This window comes from Myxine glutinosa, chromosome 2, assembly GCF_964187855.1.
Source record: "Myxine glutinosa chromosome 2, kmMyxGlut1.1, whole genome shotgun sequence".
NCBI lineage: Eukaryota > Metazoa > Chordata > Myxini > Myxiniformes > Myxinidae > Myxine > Myxine glutinosa.
The window spans coordinates 10,861,633-10,886,847 of NC_136262.1; the positions used below are offsets into that span (position 1 = coordinate 10,861,633).

Sequence of the window (25,215 nt, forward strand, 5' to 3'; positions counted from 1 at the left end):
AAAAAGCTGAATGCCTCAACTCTGTGTTTGCCTCTAAATCTTGTGTCCCAAACCCATCCCTCTCTGTACCCACCGTACCCAGTCATACCCAGCTGCTCCTGGACTCTGTGTCCTTTCCTCCTGACAAGGTGGAAAAGTTTCTGTCAACCCTCGACTCTGATTCAGCAACTGGTCCTGACGGCATCAGCCCACGGGTCCTAAAATCATGTTCTTCCGCTCTTTCACTCCCTCTTTCTGTTCTCTTCACCCTCTCTTTTGCTCAAGGTCATTTGCCATCTGCTTGGAAATCAGCCAACATCACCGCTTTGCACAAAAAAGGTGCAAAAACAGATCCTAGCAACTACAGACAAATCAGCCTTCTCCCAATTATCAGCAAAGTCATGGAATCCATCATTGCTTCAGATATGAAATCTTTCCTCTTCTCCAATGGCTTGATCTCTGAGCATCAATTTGGTTTCAGACCAGTAGTAGGAGACCAGCCTGTAGGTCCCGTGACCAAATTCTGGGAACAAAGGTTTGAAAGTGTTTTTGTGTTCCCTGATGAATACCGAACAATTTTGACTTGGGCTGCCCCCTTGAAAATGTCAGGCATTTCCGGGAAGGGTCAACAAAGGTCAAACAGGGGTCAAAATTCAAATATATTCCAATCGTGTCGATATGCATATCAAATTACTCGTCTAGTCATGAGGATTCCAAAAATGTATAGTTTGTTATACCTCCGACCTTAAATGAGGGTGCTATGGTCAAAAACGTCGAAAGGTCAACCCACTTTTGACTGGCGGTCAAATTCACCAACACAGTTAACATTGTCCGATTCTAATGATTTTAGTGTCTAATAATATGTTTTCTGACATGGCAAATTCAAATAAGCAACTTTTAAAAGTAAAGGTGGTTGCCATAACCTTGAAATTTCAAAATGGCTGCTAAAAGGTTAACATAAATTAGCCAAAAACAACAATTTTTTTCCCAAACCCATGGATAAGAAATTATTAAATGTTTGTCACCGAAACGTCACGAACAATTGAAACACTCCATTTTTAAAACAAAATAAAGATTTTTAAAATTATGTGTATCATTTTTCTTTAGAGCACATGTTCGATATAATATTGTGTACCATATAAAGTGTATAGGTAAATGATGATGATGGGCTGTGAATATCTGGTAGTCATTTGTTCTGTTTCATGACGTCCACATACTAGTAATTTTTACAAACATTTCTTCTGTGTATTGATGTAAAGTAAATATGATTAGGATCCCCATAGGATCAAGACTAACATCTGCTCTGTATTTTTATATTTTAGATCTTCTGGGAACAATGTCAGCACCAAAGTCAACACCAGTACTGAAGCCTCAACCAAACAGAAAAAGAAAACGAGAGGAAATATCTGGACTATGTATTTTGTGTAATGAACAATGCGATGAAGATAAAAGCAACATTTCTCCTGAAGCATGGGAACGCATGAAGGGCAAAGCACAAGATTGGAAAGGGTTGCATAAATTTGGAACTGTTTATGATTCAGTCAATTGGGATGCAGGACCGAATGGTGTCTATTTACATAAGGCATGCAGGACTGCATTGGCAGCTCAACGTGGACTTCAACAAGCATTAAAAAAAGAGATCAAGAACAGAAACAACAAACAGTGGACACACAAGAAACGCATGCAAAAGACCAGCAGCAAGCTGGACGATCTTCACGTAGCACAGGTCTCCTTCATGAAAAGAATCTGTGCATTTGGTGTATGAAACCAGAAGACTTGAAAAATTCCAAAACATTATGTATTATCCAACAGTTGAATGCGTGGAACACCTTCAAGTCACATACAATACACTTGGAAGATGACCAGATGAGAGAAATAATTTTAACTGTCATAGATTCTACCCCTGATCCCTTTGCGTCAGAAATACGCTATCATCGTTCCTGCTGGATGAAGTATGTGAAGCCTCACTACAAACATTCTGATTCATCTGGTGAACGAATGCACTTACAGAACGTGCGACTTACAGAGGTTAGACAGATGTTTTTTAGGCATGTCCGTACAGTTGTGCTGGAGATGAATGAGCCAAGAACATTACAGGGTCTTCTGGTTGATTATAACCAAATGAGTGCAAACTTTGGTTTTGAAACTGTGATGAAAACCAGCACTATAAAACAAATGCTTCAAAATGAATTCAAAGACAACATTGGATTCCATGATCGTTTCCACAAGAACCAGAGCACAATTGTCTGTGATGCATCTGCTGGTGGAAGTTACATTGAAGCAGCCATTTTTTCTTGGGGAATAAGTGATGAACAGTTACTAAACAATGTTGCAAGGCGTCTGAGAAAGAAGTTTACAGAAGAAGTGGGTTTATCTTGGCCTCTCCGTGTTGATGAGCTTGAAAATATTGAAGAACCCCATGAACTTTTGCGCCAACTTTTTAACATGGCTCAAGGATCCTGATTCCAATGACTTTACTGAAGCATGTCATGATCCACAAATTGCTGCTTTGGCATCCCTCTTGTTTTCGTTCATCACCGGCAAACGCACATCCTTCCAAACAAAGTTATCAGTGACTCTTCATGGATTAACTCGGAGTCGTGAAATCATTGACATCTTGAAAAAATTTGCTCTTGGAATAAGTTACAAAGATGTTCTTGCTCTGTATGAAGCTTGGGCCATGGATGATATCAAAGCAAATGTTGCTTGTCCTGACGAGTTAGCAGATGGTTTTCCAGGAACAGGTATCCTAGATAACGATGACTTCAAAGATGATACATTGACAGGGGCCGATACATCTCACCGGACCAATGTTATGTTTGTACAACCTGATGATGTTACATCAATGGACTCAGAGGAGGGTCGTCCTATACTTCAATTGACCAAGTCTGAAGATTTGAAAGATTTAAGTACTTTACAACACAAGATTCATCCTTACAAAACAGTCAAACGTGGCCAGCCAGCAGTTCGTCAGGAAATTGATATCTCACTTCAAACAAGTGATGAGCAAAGAAAGCGAGGTGTTATGCACGTGTTGGCCCATCTGGATATTGCAGGGAAGAACATACCAGCTGATGAACAGAAAGTTGGAAGTTTCACTGGGTTCCAGGCTAATATCCATGAGTATGTGGTGAAAAGTACAGCATACTATTTTCTGACATTTCCAAAGCCACCTCAGAAGTCAGTGGTTCACGAGGTTATGTGTCGCATGGTCACTGCAGCCGAGTGCAAGTCAATGCCATTTATTCAGCTGGTAGGCGACCAACCAGTCTATGCCCTTATTGTCCAGCTGAAAAATGAGAATCCTGAGAAATTTCAACTTATCCTTCCATTCTTGGGTCCATTCCACGCTCACATTTCCTTCATATCGGCGATAAACAAGCGGTTCCATGGCTCAGGTTTATCTGAAATTCTTGTGGCAGCCGATATAATTTCAGAAGGATCAGTTGATCAAGCACTTCATGGTAAACACTACAACAGAGGCATAAGGTGCCTTTCACTTATGTATGAGGTGCTCATTCGCAGGATTATTTTTCGCGGGGTCAGCGAGGGACTGAAGCTATCATCGGAGCTCAAATCAAAGTTGGAAGTTCTTAGAAGTCCACCCAATAGCTCAAAAGAACAATTACAGGCCATCGCAGATGATTTCCTGATGGATGCAGAGTTCAAGTCCTTTGTAGAAAGAGCATTTGAGAGTGTTGGGAAATCAGACAGCCCTATGGCAAGGTTCTGGTTGAGCTTTATGAAAATGGTTGAAATACTGATCATGAACATATACGCCCTGAGGACACAGGATTGGGATTCATTCAAAGCATCCCTCCGAATGATGATGCCATGGCTGCGGATATACGACAATGATAAATACAGCAGATGGCTTGTAGAATTCTGGCTTGAGATTAGCAGTCTCCCCGAAGAAAAAGAGAGGTACATGCGAGATGGCCTATTCGCGCAATCAATGACCGGGAAACCGTACTCGTGCTTACCCCTGGATCTCTGGATAGAAATGACCATGAATAAAGGGTCGAAGATGAAAGCAGGTTGGAAGCGCATCTTAAAAAATGAAAAGATGTTGTTGACTCACACAAGAACCGTCAACTCTGTGAATAGAGTTAGAAGTTCACTACATGCATTGGCAAACCTCACCAAATCATCTGAAGGTCACAGAGAGAACTCCACAACGAGGTTGTTGCTGGATGAGCGCGGTGTACAAGATCTAGACAATTGCATCACGGAATTTGATTGTGACCCATTCGACCTTACACAGCCTATCTTGAGGTCGCTCCAGTCAGGAATGGTCGCATCAGATGCACTTGTCAAAGACTTTGACTCGGCACATGAGGATGGGGAGACTCTAGTGCAATCATTCTTCAAAGAGCGCAAGTTCTCTGGTGATAAACAGTTTTATGCAACCATACACAGAAACAGCAGACACAGCTTCAGCAAACCACCAGTTATCAAAGACGCATCAAAACAGAAGGTCACAAAAACAGATGCTATGGAAAACAAAGCCATGGCCGAGATCATCACTTTGGCACAAGAGTTAGATGATGGTCTAGTGCTATCTGAAGTCATGGAATACCGCGTGACAGAAGAGTGTCTCCCCATCTTCAATGTAAATGGAACAATGCGCAAAGGGCAAAAATGTAAACTGGCACAAAAGTTCAACTTTATTGAACTGGAGTTCCGGGATAGATACATTGCACTAGTAGATATGGGGTTCATTTGGAGGCTATCAACCCCGTCTGCTGAGGATAGAGAGAAGCAAGACGAAAGTGCTTATACATGGGGCGATTATGCTGCTAAAATGTTTAACCTTGTTGTCCAACGCCATCCTACGGCTTCCCAGATAATATTTGTAAATGACCCATATGATCTACAACACAGCATCAAAGATAGTGAACATGAAAGGCGAACAGGTGAATTGCCTTTTGTTGGTGGGACCAGGAATATTTTCATCAAGAGAAATGATGAACTGCCATCCCCTAGGCACTTCAACAACATGTTCAAGAACCCAGGAAACAAAATTCGTCTGCAGCAATTTCTGAAGACTGAGTTCAAAACCCTGTTACTCCAACATCCAGATACCAGATTTATTTACTCTGTGAGGGAACGCTGTAGTGATTTGTCCACTGATGAGGAGGTAGTTGAGTTGACATGTCAGCATATGGAAGCAGACACCATTCTGTTGTACATATTGTTACATATTTATGTGAATGTATGTGAATTACCATTCAGGTCTTTGCTTATCCATGTTTAGTAGATTAAGGGTTGTTGTGGTTGGAGGGTCAGGAGCCCTTCTGAGAAGTGTCCGGAAACGGAAGTGACCGGAAACGGAAGAAGAAAAGACACGAGGAAGGAAAACGACGAGTATTCTTCTTCCTCGCCCCGCTCCGACGAAAGGGGGGATTGATTGAGCCGTGTGGAAAAGCGGCGTTCCCGAGCCCGTCTGGCGAGAGGAGTTACCGGGACGGATACCTGCCCGGTGGACGTCAAACTGTCGTGTGGCCGTGCACCGACCCAGCGTTTGGCACCGTTCGCGACACCGTCTAAAAAGACGCGTACGGGTCGCCCGTTGGGGCCTAACACGCCTTGCAAGCGGCGTGGGGCTTTTGGCTTGCTTTCCCGTACCCGCTTCGCGTGGCCACGAGGGGCTGCAGCCGGGGTGCCTGGTACGATACCTGCCCAGTGGAAACACGTCCACCCGGGGTTCGTTCAACCGCCCGAGTGCGGCGACGCCGACCATCATCTTGGTCAGGAGGGGCCCAGAGACATTGTGCGGGACCGAGACCAAAAGGGGGTCGTGAGTACCCACGGGGACACACATATATAAGATGGCCATCTTAATCATAGGGAATTGATTGTGGATTGGGAATTGTTGATGGTTGTTTATTGTTGATTGCTCGGGGAAAATCTCCGTGGTTGTATCATTGAAATTGTATGGTATCATTACCATTGAAATATATCCTTGAACATCAGTTGTCTCTTGGGTGGAATTCATATGGATGGCGTGGCGAAAGCGCATATATAATACAACTTTCTGGCGAAGTTCCTCTCACGGTCCGGGGGTCACCGAGACCAGGTATTCACCGAGGGGACCACGTAACAATATATTCCCAACTAAGAAAGTCGGGAGTAAAAGATGCCGTTGTCATTGATGCAGAAGACACAGATGTGTTGGTTTTAGTATCGTATGTGGCACATCAAATTGAAGGTATGCTAGGACTGAAAAGAAAGAAAAGCATAATTGATTGCGCAACACTCCTTGATAAGGATATTAGTGATATCACTAGCCGAAACCCGTGGAACATCCACGGAAGGGAGGATGTGGTGTATGGATAGAGTGTACCATTATGGATGGCATAGGGGATTTGCTTGTCCGAGTAAGAGTTAGGAAGAAAGATGAGAATGAAGAGTGCATATGTGAACAACGATCGCCGACACCGGCACAAATGCATGCTCTGGATTGTCCACTCAGTGGACGGCTTGCTGTCGCCTTCGACTGTCCAATCAGATGAGACAGCTGGCTTAACGTCCACTGATGCGACGTCACACCTGCGAGGTATCAGGAGGCGGGAACCGAATCCAAAACAGAAGCTAAGGTGCCATTCAAATATTACGTAACGCTATGGGGGGTGGGGGGGTGTACGGCCGAGCGTTACGAGGGAGTGGGGGGGGGGGGGGGTGTCAAATTTCGGGAAAAAAAGCGTTACGTAATATTTGAATGGCCCCTAAAGTAAAGACCATCGGAGATATCCTGCGGCAGCGTTTCTAACCGATGTGGTAAAGTACAGTACGTACAGTAAAGGACATTCTCATTGATCCGTTGATTAACTATAACTGACCTGCGCCGCCCTGCTGTAGCTTGACATGTTAGCAGGTACTCTGACCTTTTTCACAACTTCAAATGGCGTTTCATAAAATCCTGCTGTGACTCGACATGCGGCGCACCATAATCAATGGCTCATAAAACCCGACACTGCTACAGAGGATTATACTACCACCGGAAGCCGGCACTTGGTTGTCCACAGAGGGAGGGAAGAAACACACCATGTGGAACGAAAAACAAAATGCTTTAAAATATTCAAGAAAGAAACATTTTTTTTCATTTAATATTCCGTAAGTATTTATTGTACGACTAACGATTGTCAAAATAAGAACCTGCTTTGGGCAATCGCACACTATACCGTCGAGGCCGCTTTTACAGAATAAGAAGGAAATAATTAAATTAATGCTTTCCTATTTACATCGTTGAGTCAATACGTCACAAAATCATTTTTTAAACCTGTAATCACTGGTTGTAGGGAATGCAGATTTGACGATCAGCTGATTTATGTGTGTGTGTGGGTGTGTATTTTAGACTTGGACAATATAAGAAGGAAAATTGCTTTGCAATACATGCCCATTTGCAAGTTTCAGATCAATATCAGTAAGCAGTAAGCACGGCCCATTATTTAATGACACCACTCAACTGTCCAATCAGCGGACGGCTCGCATCGCCTTCGCCCAGCAGACGCCAATACGATGGTGTCGTAAGATGGCGTCGTATCGGCCGATAATCGGATGCTTTTGGGTCCCAAAGTCGGCGAATTCAGATTTTTCGAGTATGGCTGTACGTGATAAACAAAGAGCGCGGTTCGTAGATGGAAAATGCATTAGTGCCGTGGGCATCGGGTCACTGGGTGCGGCGTAAAAGGGATAACAAAGTCAAGTCCTTACGGTATTATTATATAGATTATCCCATTTCACATCCACACTGGTGCAGATGCTATTTCCAGTTTCTATGGCCGTGGAAAACCATCAGTCTTTGACAGCACAATGAAGTCAGAAGAGGCACGAGAGCTACTTAGAGGGCTTGGGAAATGTCTCCCAGTGACATCACAAACTCTTAAACAGCTAGAGCAGTATACCATCAAATACATATACAAGGATAAATCAAGCAAGACACTCGCAGAAGCTCGGGCCAAAAAGTGGGAGGGGATGAAGAGGAAATCGACTCTCAGGATTCCTCCTGATACAGATTCACATTTTTTGAAGGTAACACGGGCCAACTATCAGGCATTCATCATGTTAAACTTTATGAATCCAGATACTCCATCATCTCCCCTTCAGCATGGTTGGAGCTTGAGAGAGGGCAAATGTTTGCCAATACGGTATTCACAGCCGGCACTACCTCAACGTCTACGTGAGGCCAGAACAAACCGCACTGTAGACTCTGACACAGATTCAGATACTAGTGATTGTAACAGTGATTCTGACTCTGATTCTGATGGATATGACACTGAGTAGGATGATGAACTGGGCAATAAAGCAAGATAAGCATCATTGGACAATGTGTTTAGAAATAACTGTGTGATTGTTGGCCAAGGATCCTGATTCAAGTCTTTCAGTAGCCCTTTTGCCAGCCATTTTGAAATTTCAAGGTTATGGCAACCACCTTTACTTTTAAAAGTTGCTTATTTGAATTTGCCATGTCAGAAAACATATTATTAGACACTAAAATCATTAGAATCGGACAATGTTAACTGTGTTGGTGAATTTGACCGCCAGTCAAAAGTGCGTTGACCTTTCGACGTTTATGACCATAGCGCCCTCGTTTAAGGTCGGAGGTATAACCAACTATACATCTTTGGAATCCTCATGACGAGACGAGTAATTTGATATGCATATCGACACGATTGGAATATATTTGAATTTTGACCCCTGTTTGACCTTTGTTGACCCTTCCCGGAAATGCCTGACATTTTCAAGGGGGCAGCCCAAGTCAAAATTGTTCGGTATTCATCAGGGAACACAAAAACACTTTCAAACCTTTGTTCCCAGAATTTGGTCACGGGACCTACAGGCTGGTCTCCTACTACAGGTCACTCTACTCTGGACATGCTGCTTCTGCTTTCTCAACAATGGATGGAGGTCCTCAACGCCAAACAGGAAATTAGAGCTGTCTCCCTTGACATATCACGTGCCTTCGATACGGTCTGGCACCCCGCTCTGCTCACCAAACTCTCCTCCTTTGGTATCCATGGAAATCTCCACGCATGGCTGGCGGACTTCCTCTCTGGTCGTAGTCAACGTGTGGCCCTGAATGGGTTTCTCTCATCTCCTCTTCCTGTTCAGGCTGGATTCCCCAAGGCAGTGTTCTGGGCCCTGTGCTTTTTCTGTTCTTCATCAATGATCTCTCTGACTCTCTTGAAAATCCTTTCTATCTCTTTGCTGATGACTCTACTCTCTGTCGCTCAATTCCTCATCCCTCAGATCAGCAGTCTGCAGCCTCCTCACTCTCTGCAGACCTGGACAATATCACAGACTGGGCAAACAAATGGAACATGTCTTTCAATCCTGACAAATCTCACACTCTTACAATGTCTCTCCGAAAAGACCGACTGGACAACCCTCCCATCCACTTTCTGAATAATCCTCTCCAAGAAGTTCTGTCACTCAATCTTTTGGGTCTCACTATCTGCCATGATCTTTCCTGGGAAAACCACATTTCAAATCTGGCCTCCAAAGCCAGTCGCCGACTGGGCATCCTCCGTCGTGTGAAGTCCTTCCTTGGTACACCTGAGCTCCTCACCACTTACAAGGCTTTCATCCGCAGCTCTATGGAATACTGCTCTCCCCTCTGGTCTGCTGCTCCTGCCTCACACCTAGCTCGTCTTCACGCTGTTGAAACCAAAGCGTTCAGAATCATTGGAATCTCCCACGATGAAGCTAACTCCAAGGGCCTTTCACTCACTCACCGCAGGCAGGTTGGTGGTCTTTCCGTCTTCTCCCGACTCCTCTCTGGCCTTGCCCCCCCAGCTCTCTCTGGGCTCTGTCCCCCAAATATTCCCACAGGTCACACAAGATCTGCCTGCAACCCTCTTATGGTTAAACTGCCAAAATCAAGACTTTCTGCTCACCTTCACTCCTTCATTCCTCTTTTCACCTGCCTCTGTAACAAACTCTCATTCATTCCACCCCTCCTCCATCGTTCTTAAACGAATCGCTAACTTGAAAATCACAACAAACCCTATTTGTTATATATGTTCATCTTTCATTAATCATCCACTTTCTAAACTCCCCCCTTGCCCCTCCCCTTCAAATCTCCCCCCCCAACCATCCCTCCCAAATTCTCCCTCCCCCCACCTCCTTCTCAAAGCTGCCTCCTCCCCACTTCCTCTCACTCCTATGTCATACCTCCACCTCCCCCAACCTTCTACTTTCCTCTGCCCCCCACCCCCAAAACAAACTCTCACTGTGCCTCATTCCATCACCATCAAACCTTTCGTCCTCCTCATCCTTCCCTTTCTTGTAACTCTTCTGTAATCTCTGACACACTATCAACTGCTCTTCCTACATCCCCCTCTCACCCTTCATCTGACCCTACCCCTCCCCTCCCCTGTCCTGCACCCGATGCTCCCCCTCTCTCCTCACTAACGGTATGGACCTCAAACATCCGGGGCCTTCGCTCAAACCTGATTGATCTCTCCATTCAGGTTGCTTCTGAAAATCCAGACTTGATCTGCTCAACAGAAACTTTCCTCCTTCAAGATGTCTCTGATTCCTTAATATCTCTTCCTGGTTACTCCCTCCTCCGGTACGATAGACCGGATCCTCGTCCTGGTGGTGGGGTGGCTATCTTTATCAAAAACTCTCTTCCTCACTCTCCCTGCACTGCCCTCTCTCCACCCCACCCACAGGAGTACCTCTGGCTACGGCTTCCTCTCCGCTCCCACCTTTTGTTCATATGTGTTCTGCACCGTCCTCCAAACAGTGATGACTCCATTTACATTTCTCTGTCGGACAACATGGACCAACTTCTATCAATTCATCCAAACTCTCTCTTCCTCATATGTGGCGACTTCAACTGTCATCATGCCAGCTGGCTGGGTGTGGGTTCATCTCTCACCAGCCATGGCACCTCAGCAAAGGACTTCTGCGACTCATTGGGACTGACACAATCTATCAATTTCCCGACCCGGATCTCAGTCAATGAAGCATCTTCTCTTCTGGACTTGGTTATGACTAACTTCCCTGCAAATGTCTGCTGCTCTTCTTCTGCTCCAATCGGTTCTTCCGATCATGTGCTTGTTAAAGTGGACATCTCACTGGCCATTCTCAGAGAGCCTCCTCAGCACCGACGAGTCTGGCATTTCACTCAGGCCGACTGGCACGGTCTGCAGGCAGCCATCAATCAACTGGACTGGTCTCCCATCTCCAATGCCTCTGACATCAATTCTTCCTGGGAATTCTTCCAAAGCAAACTGCTCTCTCTCATGCACAGATTTATCCCATCTCGTCTTCAGTTGTCTTACCCTTCCTCCCGTCCATGGTACACTGAATCTTGTGGTGAGGCAGTTGCCCTGAAACAACTTGCCTTTGCATCTTGGAAGGCAAATCCAACTGAAGGCAATCTCAGTTCCTTCCACCAAGCTCGAAACAAGTGTGTTTCTACCCTCAGGAGTGCCAGGAAGCACTATCTCTCCACACTCAAGATTGAACTCTCAAACCTGTCTCCTTCCTCCAAATCCTGGTGGCATCTGGTCAAATCCGTTTCTGGTGTTTGTTCCCCCTCCATCCCCTCCCTTACCTCAAATGGCTACACAGTTGACACCGCACGTGACAAAGCCGACTGCCTCAACTCTGTGTTTGCCTCAAAATCTTGTGTCCCAAACCCATCTCTCTCTGTTCCCACCTTTCCCAGTCGAACCCAACTGCTCCTGGACTGTGTCCTTCTCTCCTGACAAGGTGATGAAGTTTTTATCAAACCTCGACTCTGATTCTGCAACTGGACCAGATGGCATCAGCCCTCGGGTCCTAAAATCCTGCTCTGCCGCTCTATCTCACCCTCTCTCTGTTCTTTTCACCCTCTCTTTTGCTCAAGGTCATCTGCCAGCATCTTGGAAATCAGCAAACATTACCGCTTTACACAAAAAAGGTGCAAAAACAGATCCTTGCAACTACAGACCAATCAGCCTGCTCCCAATTATCAGCAAAGTCATGGAATCCATCATTGCTTCAGATATCAAATCCTTCCTCTTCTGCAATGGCTTGATCTCTGATCAGCAATTTGGATTCAGACCAGGTCATTCTACTCTGGACATGTTGCTTCGGCTGTCTCAACAATGGATGGAGGTCCTCAATGCCAAACAGGAAATCAGAGCTGTCTCACTTGACATATCACGTGCCTTCGATACGGTCTGGCACCCAGCTCTGCTCACCAAACTCACCTCCTATGGTATTCAGGGAAATCTCCACTCGTGGCTTGCGGATTTCCTCTCTGGTCGTAGGCAACGTGTGGCCCTGAATGGATTTCTCTCATCTTCCCTTCCTGTTCTGGCTGGAGTTCCCCAAGGTAGTGTTCTGGGCCCTGTGCTATTTCTGGTCTTCATCAATGACCTCTCCGACTCTCTGGAAAATCCTCTCTATCTCTTTGCTGATGACTCCACTATCTGCCGCTCCATTCCTCATCCCTCAGATCGGCAGTCTGCAGCCTCCTCACTCTCTGCAGACCTGGACAAAATCACAGACTGGTCAAACAAGTGGAACATGTCTTTCAATCCTGACAAATCTCACACTCTTACAATGTCTCTCCGAAAGGACCGACTGGACAACCCTCCCATCTACTTTCTCAACAATCCTCTCCAAGAAGTTCTGTCGCTCAAGCTTTTGGGTCTCACTATCTGCCATGATCTTTCTTGGGAAAACCACATATCCAAGCTGGCCTCCAAAGCCAGTCGCCGACTGGGCATCCTCCGTCGTGCGAAGTCGTTCCTTGGCACACCTGAGCTCCTCACCACATACAAGGCTTTCATCCGCAGCTCAATGGAATACTGTTCCCCCCTCTGGGCTGGTGCTCCTGCCTCACACCTTGCTCGGCTTCACGCTGTTGAGGCCAAAGCTTTCAGAATCATTGGAATCTCCTGCGATGTAGTCAACTCCGAGGGCCTTTCACTCACTCACCGCAGGCAGGTTGGTGGTCTTTCTGTCTTCTACCGACTCCTCTCCGGCCTTGCTCCCCCAGCTCTCTCTGTGCTCTGCCCCCCCAATATTCCTTCAGGTCGCACAAGATCTGCCTGCAACCCTCTTATGGTTAAACTGCCAAAGTCTAGGCTCTCTGCTCACCTTCACTCTTTCATTCCCCTTTTCTCCCGCCTCTGGAACAAACTCCCCCACTCTCCTCAATCCCACTCCACCCTCCAGGTCTTTAAAACAGCTGTTCACCACCATCTCTTATCTTCCCCCATCCAAAACCTTGATCTTTTCTACCCCCACTAATTTCAGTCCCCTTGTTTTTTATACCTCGACCCCCGCCCCTCCCCTTCCCATGCCTCCGCCCCCCATGCCCTCTCCCTCCCACACTTCTCCCTGCTCTCAAATGTTGTGTTTGTGTGCTTCCCCTTCTCTCCCCATCTTGTCTTCCGCTCCCTCTTTTTTATATTTTGTTTGTCTGGTTGATTTGTTTGTGAAATAAATGTTAGCTCTTTCACGAGCTTCGATTCAGTATACAACAACAACAACAAAAAAAAAAAGATCAACCACTTTTTTCAAATTTCTAAAATCCTCAATTTTCATCCATTGACTTGAAATTTGAATACGATTTACATATCAGCAAAGTGAATTCAACCACCAACTATTTTTGAGGTCAACATAGGCAAAAAGGTCAACAGAGGCCAAGTTTCTAAAATCCTCAATTTTCATCCAACTAACTTGAAATTTGAAGAGGATTTGCATATCTGGTCACTGAATTCAGCCCCCAACTATTTTTGATGTCATCATAGGCCTAAAGGTCCCCTTCCACAGATGTACCGAAGTCTTTGTTCTCCACTGTTGTGCTTGTGTGCTTCCCTCTCCCTCCCCCTCTTGTCTCCCGCTCCCTTCATTGTATGTTTGATGTGTCTGTGCATGTTTTCATGTTCAATGTGTTAGCTCTTACACGAGCCTCGATTCTGTATACAAAAAAAAGAAAAGAAAAGAAAAGCAAACACCAGCCTTAGAGGTAATCATAAAACACGAATTATCTACTACATAAGAGGTGGTTTTGTCTGTGTGTTCCATTTTTCTCAGAGATGGCTGAGCGGATCTTCGTCAAACTTTCAGGGATTTGCCAGTGAGTGCTAGCGAGTATTTTCGACAAAAAATGTTGTTGTTGTTTTTTTGTTTTTTTTTAAATACAGGCATTTGAAAAAAAAGGGTCGATTTTTTGGTGGATTAAAAAAAAACGCTGTATGGTGTGTAAGCTTTTTTGATTAAAGAATGACAGGTGCACATATGCATAAATAAATGCAAAACAATTATCAGACATTTGAACACAAATAATCAAACAAATCAGATTCAGTCAGACAATTCCGGAAGCAGTCGAAGATGGTGGTAAGTCTTCTTCTTCCTGAACGTCATCAAATATGTTAAGTGGGTACTCCAGATGGGTACTCCAGCTATAAACACTTATATACTTTACTCAGGGTACAAATACAAATACAACTTTGTGTGGGGAGTAACATCGGCTATGTGGCCTCATGCAGGGGTGTGGGGGGGGCAGGGGAGGAGTGTAAATTGTCTATGTAAATGTGTTTGTAAAATGTATGTAAATGTGCCAAGTAATGTAGTGCCACCTGGTGTTGGTGGCAGAGGGTATGGCAATTTCCTTTTTTACCTGGGCAACACCGAAGTTAAAGCACTCAGCACGGGTAAATTTTTCCTCCTTCCCTTCCCCCTCAACCCCCCAAAACGGAGGGGCCTGTGAAAGCCCCACCCCCCTCCCCCACCAAAATATGTATATGTAGTATATCTTTCCCCTCACCTCCCCCCCCCCCTCTCTCCCACTGCCTTCCTCTCCCCTCCCCCTCTTGCATCCCCTCCTGCCCCCCCACCCCCCCCCCGTACTTCAGCTAGTAATTAAATAAAGCCGAAGTTAGCCTTTACACCAGTTAGCCTATTACAAGTGGTTAGATAGCCTATTACAAGTGGGTAATTAGCATAAAAAACACTGATGGTGTGAAATATTATTTCACTTACAACTACAACTCCACATTTATCCTCCACTTGAGCTTACCGTACTGGCTTGCATCAAAGCAGGTGAGAGGAGCACCGAGGACCTCAACAAAATAGCCATTACTGCGCAGGTGCTGGTACAGCTCACGAAAGTTTGTGTGAATATGGTCACCATTCCTGCATAATGAACACGTCCACACCCCAAAAACAAGCAGTTTTAAAATCCTCTTTAAAGTACGGTATTTCTACAACTGATGCACACCTAGAGGCTTGCAACCAGAGATCGTTGATAGCCAACTCGTAATATTAACCAATTATTGGTAACACTTGAAATTCTGACACATAATGAAAACAGTTGTTTCTTTTTTCCAAAAAGCAGGAGACCACGAGTAAACACTGAATGTCACCCTCTGGGAACGATTATTTAAAAAAAAAAAAAAAAAGGAACAATTGAATAATTGAAAATTATTTTAATAATTGGGATTTAAAATAATAGGAAATTAAATAATTGTCAATTGGGAACAAATCAAATAATGGAAAAAGCTTGAAATTTGAAAAAAAATTTGCAAATTGCAAAAATGTAATCAAATGAAAAAAATTGCAAAATTGAAAATTGAAAAAAAACAATAAAAATAATGGGAAAAATATTCTTTTAAAAGTGAGACACTGTGGACACCAAGACTAAACACATAATGCCTCATGATTATGTATCCAATGGTGTCCAACTTTAATGCAACAAATCGAAACAACGAGAAACCATCACAAACTGTTGTCCGTACCAGTCTAGGGGGTCATTCTTCATACGCAAGTTGTCTCGAGGAAAGTAGCCTGGTGGATATCTCAGATTGTGATACTGGTCCCAAAGCACACGTTTGGCACGCGGTGGCGTCGAGACAACCCGAACACGTATGGGCAAACGCACAGTGCTAATCTGCTCTGCACTACCTTCCTGCATTTGTGAATGGCAGAAAACAACGTGCAAGTGATCAGGTGAATGGCTTGGACGTGAGTAATCAGAAACGATAAACGAGGAATTTTAAACTAGACAAAAAAGAAAAACAAAAAGAACATACAAACTGCACACATCACCTCATTACATCCAGAGACTGATAAAAGGGTGAAACAATAGAGGAATGCGAAACAGTTACGAGTCGTGCTAATTTAACCCTCGATTGATCGACATCACTGGTCCGGTAACCTGTGATCAAATGTGGCTTCGCCATTGGGATCCTGTAACAAAATTGGAATCTGGACAACGGAAGCACAAGGGATCACTGCCCTTCAAGAGATGTTGCACCTTATCCTTAAGGTGGACAAAATAATGACCTCGATTCTCTGGACTGCAAAGGATATCCTTGTGATGCAAAGTGTATCCTGCTGATTGACTCAATGTCCGACAAAACCACAATAGTAGAGGAATATTACTTGAGCCTCGTGCTAAAATTGCAACAAGTCATCAAAAACAAACGGCGTGGAAGTTTGACCGAAGGCGTTATCCTCCATCACAACAATAATCGTGCAGCATTGTGCAGCATTATCCCTTGCGCGGTGTGCAGCATTATGCCATTCATGATTGTGAACCTGAGCAACTAGTTTAACCCAGTACGGCCTAGACCTGGCCCTTATGGACTTCTACGGATTGAGATTTGAAGTCCCACCTGTTTGGCCTTCGATGAGAAGCAATGAGAAAACAACTAAAACATTTAGCAACAGGCAGAACAATAACTGATGGAATGACAAAAAACAAAAAACGTTGAACTGACATTTGAGGCATTAACCTTTCGTCAAAGCAAACGTGAGTTAGCTCTGATGAAGGGTGAACACACCAAGTGATGACAGCTTTTCCTTGCTTGCCATGATGGTTAGATTACTTATATCAACATTCCGTTGAAATCGGATTCTCAGATCTTTCTGAACGCCCCAATACCCAGGGAAAGCCGGGGGGGTGGGGTGGGAAGAGCAAAAAAAACAACAAAAAAAAACACACACACACACACACACACACACACACACACACACACACACACACACACACACACACACACACAGACACACACACACACACACACACACACACACACACACACACACACACACACACACGATTCATTAAAAAAAATTCGAGAAATCTTGCCTTCAAGTCTCTGGGAGATGCAATGGTCAGCGTGACGTGACCCTGGGCAACACCCTCCCAGTTGATAGCCTTTTTGGCCACGGTAATTGAAAGTGCCAGGAAGCCTGACCATGGCCACAGCATACTGGAGTAGGAAAAAGCCACTTCTATATGATCCCCGTTTTGTGGGAGATATGGCTGCCAGATCGGCTGTGGTTATAGAGGGGCAATGGTGACAATGAGTTTAGAGGTAAAGCCTTCCAAGGTGAATCTTAATCAACATAATCAGCAAATCTTAATAATCATGTTTAAGCTGAAAGCATGTTGATGGCCTATACTATTCCCAGTTGCATCTGCTTAAACCAATGGGGTACCAATTGATGTGATCCCCCTACTCTTCCTCATCCACAACCCCACCAACTCTCTGCGTTCCACAACCTTCCTGACTCTTTCCCTTTCGCTACGTCTTTCATGCTTTCTCTTCTGCCTCCCTTCCCACTCTTTTCATTCCACCAACTCCACACCCCATTCTTTCCCTTCTGCAGCTCCTTCCCCCCCCCCCCCCCACCTTCCCCCTGTATGTTTTACTTCAAGATGGGAGTGTGTTTTTAAAGCTCGCGCACTACCACGGTCAAATAAAAGTGTTAGATATTCTAAGCGGAAACTGCAAGGCCTTGGGACACTGACATCAGAATATCTGCTTTGAAGGACAAGATGTTTCTTGGCTAGTTAAGGAAGTTCAAGAGTAGTATAGTCAGTATAGTCATCAGTCATCAAGGGGGTGCTACAGAATCAATTTTACGGAAACAGTTTGATCCTTCAGACTGCAATTCCTGCTAACATTAATCTCTCTATATTATAAAAGAAAGTTTTTGTTTGTTTGTCTGCGCAAGCTAATCTCCTGAACGGTGAAAGATAGGAGGAAACCTCTAATACAAAAAATGTCGGGACGGGCCCCGGGAAGGTTATAGGCGAGGTGGCGAGCCCGGGCTGGGCCACATCGGCCGAGCTGGGCCCATTTCACAAATAAAAGCTGAGCTGAATTATAGTAGTCAATCTTCTACGGCCGCGAGTAAAAGCTGAATTATAGTTGTAAATGCATTCAAAAAGAACCAAAAATGTCGGGACGGGCCCCGGGAAGGTTATAGGCGAGGTGGCGAGCTCGGGCTGGGCCACGTCGGCCGAGCTGGGCCCATTTCACAATTAAAAGCTGAGCTGAATTATAGTAGTCATTCTTCTACGGCCACGAGTAAAAGTTGAATTACAGTCGTAAACTCATTCAAAAAGAACTAAAAATGTCAGGACGGGCCCCGGGAAGGTTATAGGCTAGGTGGCGAGGTCGGTCGAAGCCACGTCGGCCGAGCTGGGCCCATTTCACAATTAAAAGCTGAGCTGAATTATAGTATTCATTCTTCTACGGCCGCGAGTAAAAGCTGAATTATGGTAGTACATTCATTCAAAAAGAACCAAAAATGTCGGGACGGGCCCCGGGAAGGTTATAGGCTAGGTGGCAATGCCGGTTGAGGCCGCATCGGCTGGGCTGGGCCCATTTCGCAATTAAAAGCTGAGCTGAATTACAGTCGTCAATCTTCTACGGCCGCGAGTAAAAGCTGAATTACAGCAGTAAATTCATTCAAAAATAACACGGGCAACGCCGGGTGCTTTCAGCTAGTTTACAATAAAAATGAACACTTTTGTTGACTATTCAAAACTCCTGTGGTGAACAAAATTGCAAAAAGAAAACATTGTTAAGAATACATTGTTAAGAAAACATTGTTAAGAAAAAAGTGGCATCTTTACCTTGCACTGTGTCAACAACCATCTAAGTAAACAAGAAGGTTTCTCGGCTCGGCGAACAATTACCTTGTCAACAATCACTCCGGTGACTGCCATTCCGTTAAGTATAGTCACATTGACAACGGTCGGTAAGCCACCGTAATACAAAGGTTGTGAACAGTATGGCCACATGTAAGGACACTCTGTTAGGTCTATGTAGTTGGGGCTGAGACTGAATGGGGGGAAAATAGGAGGGAAGAAAACATATGGATTGAAACTCCACAAGGTAGAGCAATAACATTGAATGTCCAAGTGGACATCAGAACACGTGAACATGTTAAACGATCTAATGAACACAAATTCCCATTTCAAAACTCAAATATAGTGAAACTTTGACAAATAAATGGAATCTTCATTAAGACACTCATAAATAAAGGCATACAAAATATGTATGAGACACAATGCCTGGCTGTGCAAGTAGCATATCGCTAAAAATGGCCTACGTCTGTCACACAAGTTGTAACTGTTTAAAGATATTGCTTGGACGACTCACCTCGCTTGAGGTTTGTAGGTGCTGAGCACCTGGTAGGCACGTAGCAGATCAAGCTTGCCGTGACCCTGCTCAAACATGTTGACCCCAGGAAGTCGGCGTGCAGACGCCATCAATGCCTGCTTCATGCTCGCAGGGTTCATCAGCTGGCGGTTTTCCACCGAACTACAGAGGAAGTTAGAGGCAAACACAGTCATTGAAGTTTATACGCATGTACGCATGTATTGTAATCTGATGCCAAGTGCTGAAATACAAGTCTCTTCGTTCTTCAAATAATCAGCAATTGCATTTTTGAACCCCAGAAAGTCATAACCAAAGAAACACCATATTGGTCACGACAGGAAGTACATGTTGGTCACGACAGGAAGAGAGTAACCGTAAAATTAATAAAAGCGTTACGCCTAGGTCCCCCGTCGGTGAAGTGATGCGAGTTGACAAAGTGGAAGACGCAAGGCGGCCATTTGGATTTTAACGTCGCGACCCAATTGTAAATAGCGTTCTTCTTTATGCCGAGATCCACCCACACACCAGATTAGAAGTTGGTACTTCGCTTATTTTTCAAGATATTCATCTCACAAGGTTCAGACATACATGGCGGCGGCCATCTTGGATTTTGACGTGGATTGCACCCGCACACCAAATTAGAATTCGGTCCTTCGCTTACGCACGCACGCACACACGCACGTCCGCACGCACGCACGCACGTCCGCACGCACGCACGGACGGAGGGGAAAACCATAGTCCCCATTTCGCTCCGCGGTGCGACGGGGGACAATAAGGAGAAAGGATGAACTAAGTGTACGTATTAATTTAAAATAAACCGTGTCGACGCGTCAAATTGGATAAACTATGAAGATAGTATTGATAGAACGAATAAAGTGATCATTCGATCAAATACACCTGTGAAAAACTATGGCTTTAATAAAAAGAGAAAGGATGAGGTGGGGGAAAGGCAAAAGGGCAATTCCGTGAGAAAATGGTGTGGAAATACAGATACATGACAAGTGGAGCACCACGAGTAAAAAGTGGAGCACCACGAGTGACAAATGGAGAACCACGGGTGACAAGTGGAGCACTAAGAGAGACATGTGGAGCACCATGAGAGACATGTGGAGCACCATGAGAGACAAGTGGAGCAACACGAGAGACAAGTGGAGCAACACGAGTGGCAAGTGGAGCAACACGAGTGGCAAGTGGAGCACCATGAGAGACAGGTGGAGCACCACGAGAAACAAGTGGAGCACCACGAGAGACAAGTGGAGCACCAAGAGAGACAAGTGGAGCACCATGAGAGACAAGTGGAGCACCACGAGAGACAAGTGGAGCACCACGAGTGACAAGTGGAGCAACATGAGAGACAAGTGGAGCACCACGAGTGACAGGTGGATCACCATGAGAGACAAGTGGAGCACCACAAGTGACAGGTGAAGCACCAAGAGAGACAAGTGGAGCACCACAAGTGACAGGTGGAGCACCAAGAGAGACAAGTGGAGCACCAAGAGAGACAAGTGGAGCACCACGAGTGACAGGCACCCACAGCGATAGGATGACCGACAAAAAAACCTTTCAACCTTTTTAGAAAGACCAACCGTTGCTGAGACTTTTTCACACAGCGATAGGTGTTTATCTCCTACTTAAGGTCATTGGAAATATGCATCCCTAAATTTTTAAAAGAAGTGACGATCTCAACTTCAGCATCGTGAATAACTAAGGGTTGAATGGAAGTTTTGTTTTTCCGGAAGTCAACAATAATTTTCTTCGTCTTTACGATGTTGAGTTCGAGATTGTTTAAACACCATTCGTCAAGTTTTTCGACTTGATTACGGAAAGCACTCATCATTATTGAGAAACAGGCCAGCAACGGTCGTGTTGTTTGCGGATTTAACCACCAGGGGGCTCTCAGACGATGCGACACAGTCATGAGTGAACGATGACTACAACATCGGGCATAAAACACAACCCTGAAGTGCTCCGGTGTTCAGGGCAGTTGTCTGATCAATTTTCGAACCAATTTTGACCACCGATGGTCTGTCTGAATGAAGATCCAAAATCCAGCTACAAATCGAACTATCAAGACCAAGTGCATCGAGTTTAAAATGGAGTTTGAAATGGTAGTGAAAGCAGCACTAAAATTTATGAAAAGTAACCTCGCAAGGTAGATGTACATTTAACGAGATGGGCGAACACGTGATGGATAGCGAGTGAAACAGCATCATCAACTGAACGGCTGCAGCGACAGGCAAAATGATATGAGTCAAGTGAAGCAGGAAGAACAGATTTCAGGTAGAGTAAAACTCGACTTTCAAAAGATTTCACAATGATGGATGTGAGCGCTACTGCTCTGTAATCATTTAGGCAACTCACTGCGGAACGCTTTGGCACAGGGATAATCATGGACTTTCTCAAAACACCGGGAATCTAAAAAGCTGAAGAGACCAGTTGAAAAGTAGCGTTAGAATGGCACAAGACAGCAGCGGGCCGGTGCTGATACCATCAGGACCAGTCGCTTTGCTGACCTTCGAGTTCATCAGAATGTGATGAGTGACATTTTCAGAGATCACAAAAGCTTGAGGAGATGATTCCTCTGAGGTTGACCCTGCACTCACCGGGCGATCAAATCGACTTTAAAAATGATTCAGTTTGTCGGGCAATGTGTCGTCGTCATTCATTGGAGATTTCAACTTTGGCTTTTAAACAGTGATGCGTGGAGGCCTTGTCAGAGTTCCTGAGCATTCACATTCACCGTGTTTTCCTCCAGTTTTTTTTTCCATTTTCTACCAGGAGTCACGCTTTTTTATTTTAAATGTATTTTTTTTAAATACATGGGCGAAGACTCATAATAGAGCATGCACACGCACAAACACAAACACACACGAGCTTGCTAGCTTGGGGGAAATGCCATCACTACCGTCACTTCCCAGAATACTCTGGGTACCAGCGACGTCATAACAATGGCGCCGCTTTTCTCACCGTACTCAGCAGGGCATTTCATCAGGAGGAATTTTCTCCTCCCCATGGATGCTAACCGATGGGGATTGTCAGTGCTCTATCCTCTTCAAGCAAGGAAGCAGTACGTACCATTTTTAAAGTCTTTGGTAAGACTCAAACCGGTCCATACCGGATGGATGTTTTTTTTAGGAGACACCATCTCCTTATTGGATGGCCGTTGGCTCCCTTCAGTAGCTCATCCGTCCTTTGTCAGGTGTTGTTTTTAGTCCTGGCAGGGTGTCATACTGTCATAGTCACCCTTCCCACTCGCAAAGCCAGTGAGCAGTGTCGGTTTAGTCGCCGACAACCCGACCATGTGGCAGGTAGCACTGGGTTACATGTTACCAGTGGCAGTCCTGAAAGACTGACCTGACCTAAAGGCTTGACGTCTTTGATGTCCTTGTGTAGCTCGTACTTGGCTTTCTTGTACTCCACAACACCTCCTGATCTATATATGTCTTCCTTGGCATCGATTTTGCTGCAAATTCATTTATTGAATCAGGGTTTTTGTTAGATTATATCGTCAGTTTTCATCAGGACGCAAATTCCTTGGCAGAATTTATGTAGTTCAAGATGACGTCAGTTTACCGGTGTGTGCCCCGGTTTAGAATAGGTACACCGTATCCCTACGTGTCGTAAGAGGCGACTAAAGGGTTGGGTCAGGAAGGGCATCCGGCCATAAAAACATTGCCTCAAAAAGGAAACCATGATGATCGTGATGGGGCCCGCAAGGCTAACCCCTGCTCCAGCAGGGAAAATGGCCTTAAAAAAAAAGAAGAAAAAAAAAGAAGATGACGTCAGAGCAAGCATCTATATAATAATAGCGTAAGGACTCGACATGGTTATCCCTTTTACGCCGCACCCAGTGACCCAATGCCCACGGCACTAATGGATTTACGATCTACGAACCGCGGTCTTTGTTTATCACGTACAGCCATACTGAAAAATCTGAATTAGCCGACGTTGGGGCCCAAAAGCATCCGATTAACTGCCGACACGACGCCATCTTACGACGCCATCGTATTGGCGTCTGCTGGGCGAAGGCGACAGCAAGCCGTCCACTGAGTGGACAATCCCAGAGTGGTGCTATGCCGATTCCTATTACGAATCCATTCATTTTTCAAAAGTATATCGTAGCGTTGTCATTTAAGTAGATTGCAATAAATACGTTGTTCATATACGCACTCTTCATTCTCATCTTTCTTCCTAACTCTTACTCGGACAAGCAAATCCCCTATGCCATCCATAATGGTACACTCTATCCATACACCACATCCTCCCTTCCGTGGATGTTCCACGGGTTCTGGCTCCTCCCGTGCACCGGGTTTTTCGCGCATGCATGCGGTCTCTCGGGGACTGGGCCTTGGACCGAGCAGCGTTACCTGAATAAACCTCCGTGTGAGAACCTGACCTCTTCTTATTATTGGCGTTGAGGTAAAACTTTTGCCTGTGAAATATTTTTTGAATACATTTTATCCCATTGTCATTTCTCACCTCCCCGCACAAAGGCAGTAACATGGCGGTTCCGCATATGCGAGCCCCACACGACCACATCAAAATGGCTGTTGCGTGCGAGCCCCACGCGTTCTGTTCTATCAACATGGCGTGTCCATGTGAGTGACTTCGGATGCAACAGCTTTGACATGGCAGAGACAGGTGAGCAACTTCATCATGTGTGTGACCCTCGTGGGATGCGGGGAGGGGAGGAGCCTCGTATTAGGGGGCTATCGATTCCCTATATGGAGCCCACTAGAAATCCCAGAAATTTCTGGTCACGTGGGTCATGGGTTCCATTTTGTATCCGTCGATCGTTCATGGAATAAGCACAAGAGAGCTCGGCGGGAGTAATGCATTCGATCGTGTCCGTCCGTGTGTGTTTGTTTGTGTGTGTGCGTGTGTGTGTGTTCGTATGTTTGTGTGTTCGTATGGTTGTGTGTTCGTATGTTTGTGTGTTCGTATGTTCGTGTGTTCGTATGTTCGTGAACAAGATATCTGGAAAAGTTCTGAACGGATTTGGATGAAAGTTGGTGGGATGATTGCCCTTGGGATAAGGAAGAATTGATTAGTTTTTGGTGAAGCTCAGGATATTATTCCGGATCCAGGAATTTTTTTGGGGAATTTTTTTGGGAAAACATTTTACTGTTTTACTGCATTAAAGCTTTTATTCTTATTCTTAAAGCCAATTTAATGCATACACATGCATTAAATGAGGGTTTTCTCCTCTAATTCCGAGATATATCAAAATAAATTATCTGACAGTTAGGGCTTACTTTCCTTTTCATTTATTGTTTTGGGGAGAGGGGATGTTAAACAAAACGTATTATTCCAACTTGACCCACGGCGGGAGTATGCGCTCTACTGAGAGGCAATGGATTTACGATCTACGAAACGCACTCTTTGTTTATCACGTACGTCGTACAGCCATAATCGAAAAATCTGAATTAGCCGACGTTGGGGCCCAAAAGCATCCGATTATCTGCCGATACGACGCCATCTTACGACGCCATCGTATTGGCGTCTGCTGAGCGAAGGTGAAGCAAGCCGTCCGCTGATTGGACAGGCGAAGGCGAAAGCAAGCCGTCCACTGAGTGGACAATCCAGAGCATGCATTTGTGCCGGTGTCGGCGATCGTTGTTCATATACGCACTCTTCATTCTCATCTTTCTTCCTAACTCTTACTCGGACAAGCAAATCCCCTATGCCATCCATAATGGTACACTCTATCCATACACCACATCCTCCCTTCCGTGGATGTTCCACGGGTTTCGGCTAGTCTTACTATAATTCACCAAATGGCCATTCGTCTGGCTGTCTGTCCGTCCGTTCATAGGTACCGCAA

At 45.0% G+C, this 25,215-nt stretch overlaps 1 protein-coding gene across 1 annotated transcript in view; it reads right to left on the reverse strand.

Annotated features, from left to right (window-relative positions):
• MBTPS1 (membrane bound transcription factor peptidase, site 1) overlaps nucleotides 1–25,215 on the reverse strand; it is a 197,594-nt gene that overhangs the window by 82,439 nt on the left and 89,940 nt on the right. The window contains exons 11-15 of the mRNA XM_078772991.1: nucleotides 19,392–19,553; nucleotides 18,926–19,070; nucleotides 17,084–17,272; nucleotides 15,729–15,898; nucleotides 15,011–15,126 (exon numbers count right to left, since the gene is read on the reverse strand). Coding sequence (XP_078629117.1) covers nucleotides 15,011–15,126; nucleotides 15,729–15,898; nucleotides 17,084–17,272; nucleotides 18,926–19,070; nucleotides 19,392–19,553 — 782 coding nt within the window. The remainder of the gene's footprint in view (nucleotides 1–15,010; nucleotides 15,127–15,728; nucleotides 15,899–17,083; nucleotides 17,273–18,925; nucleotides 19,071–19,391; nucleotides 19,554–25,215) is intronic.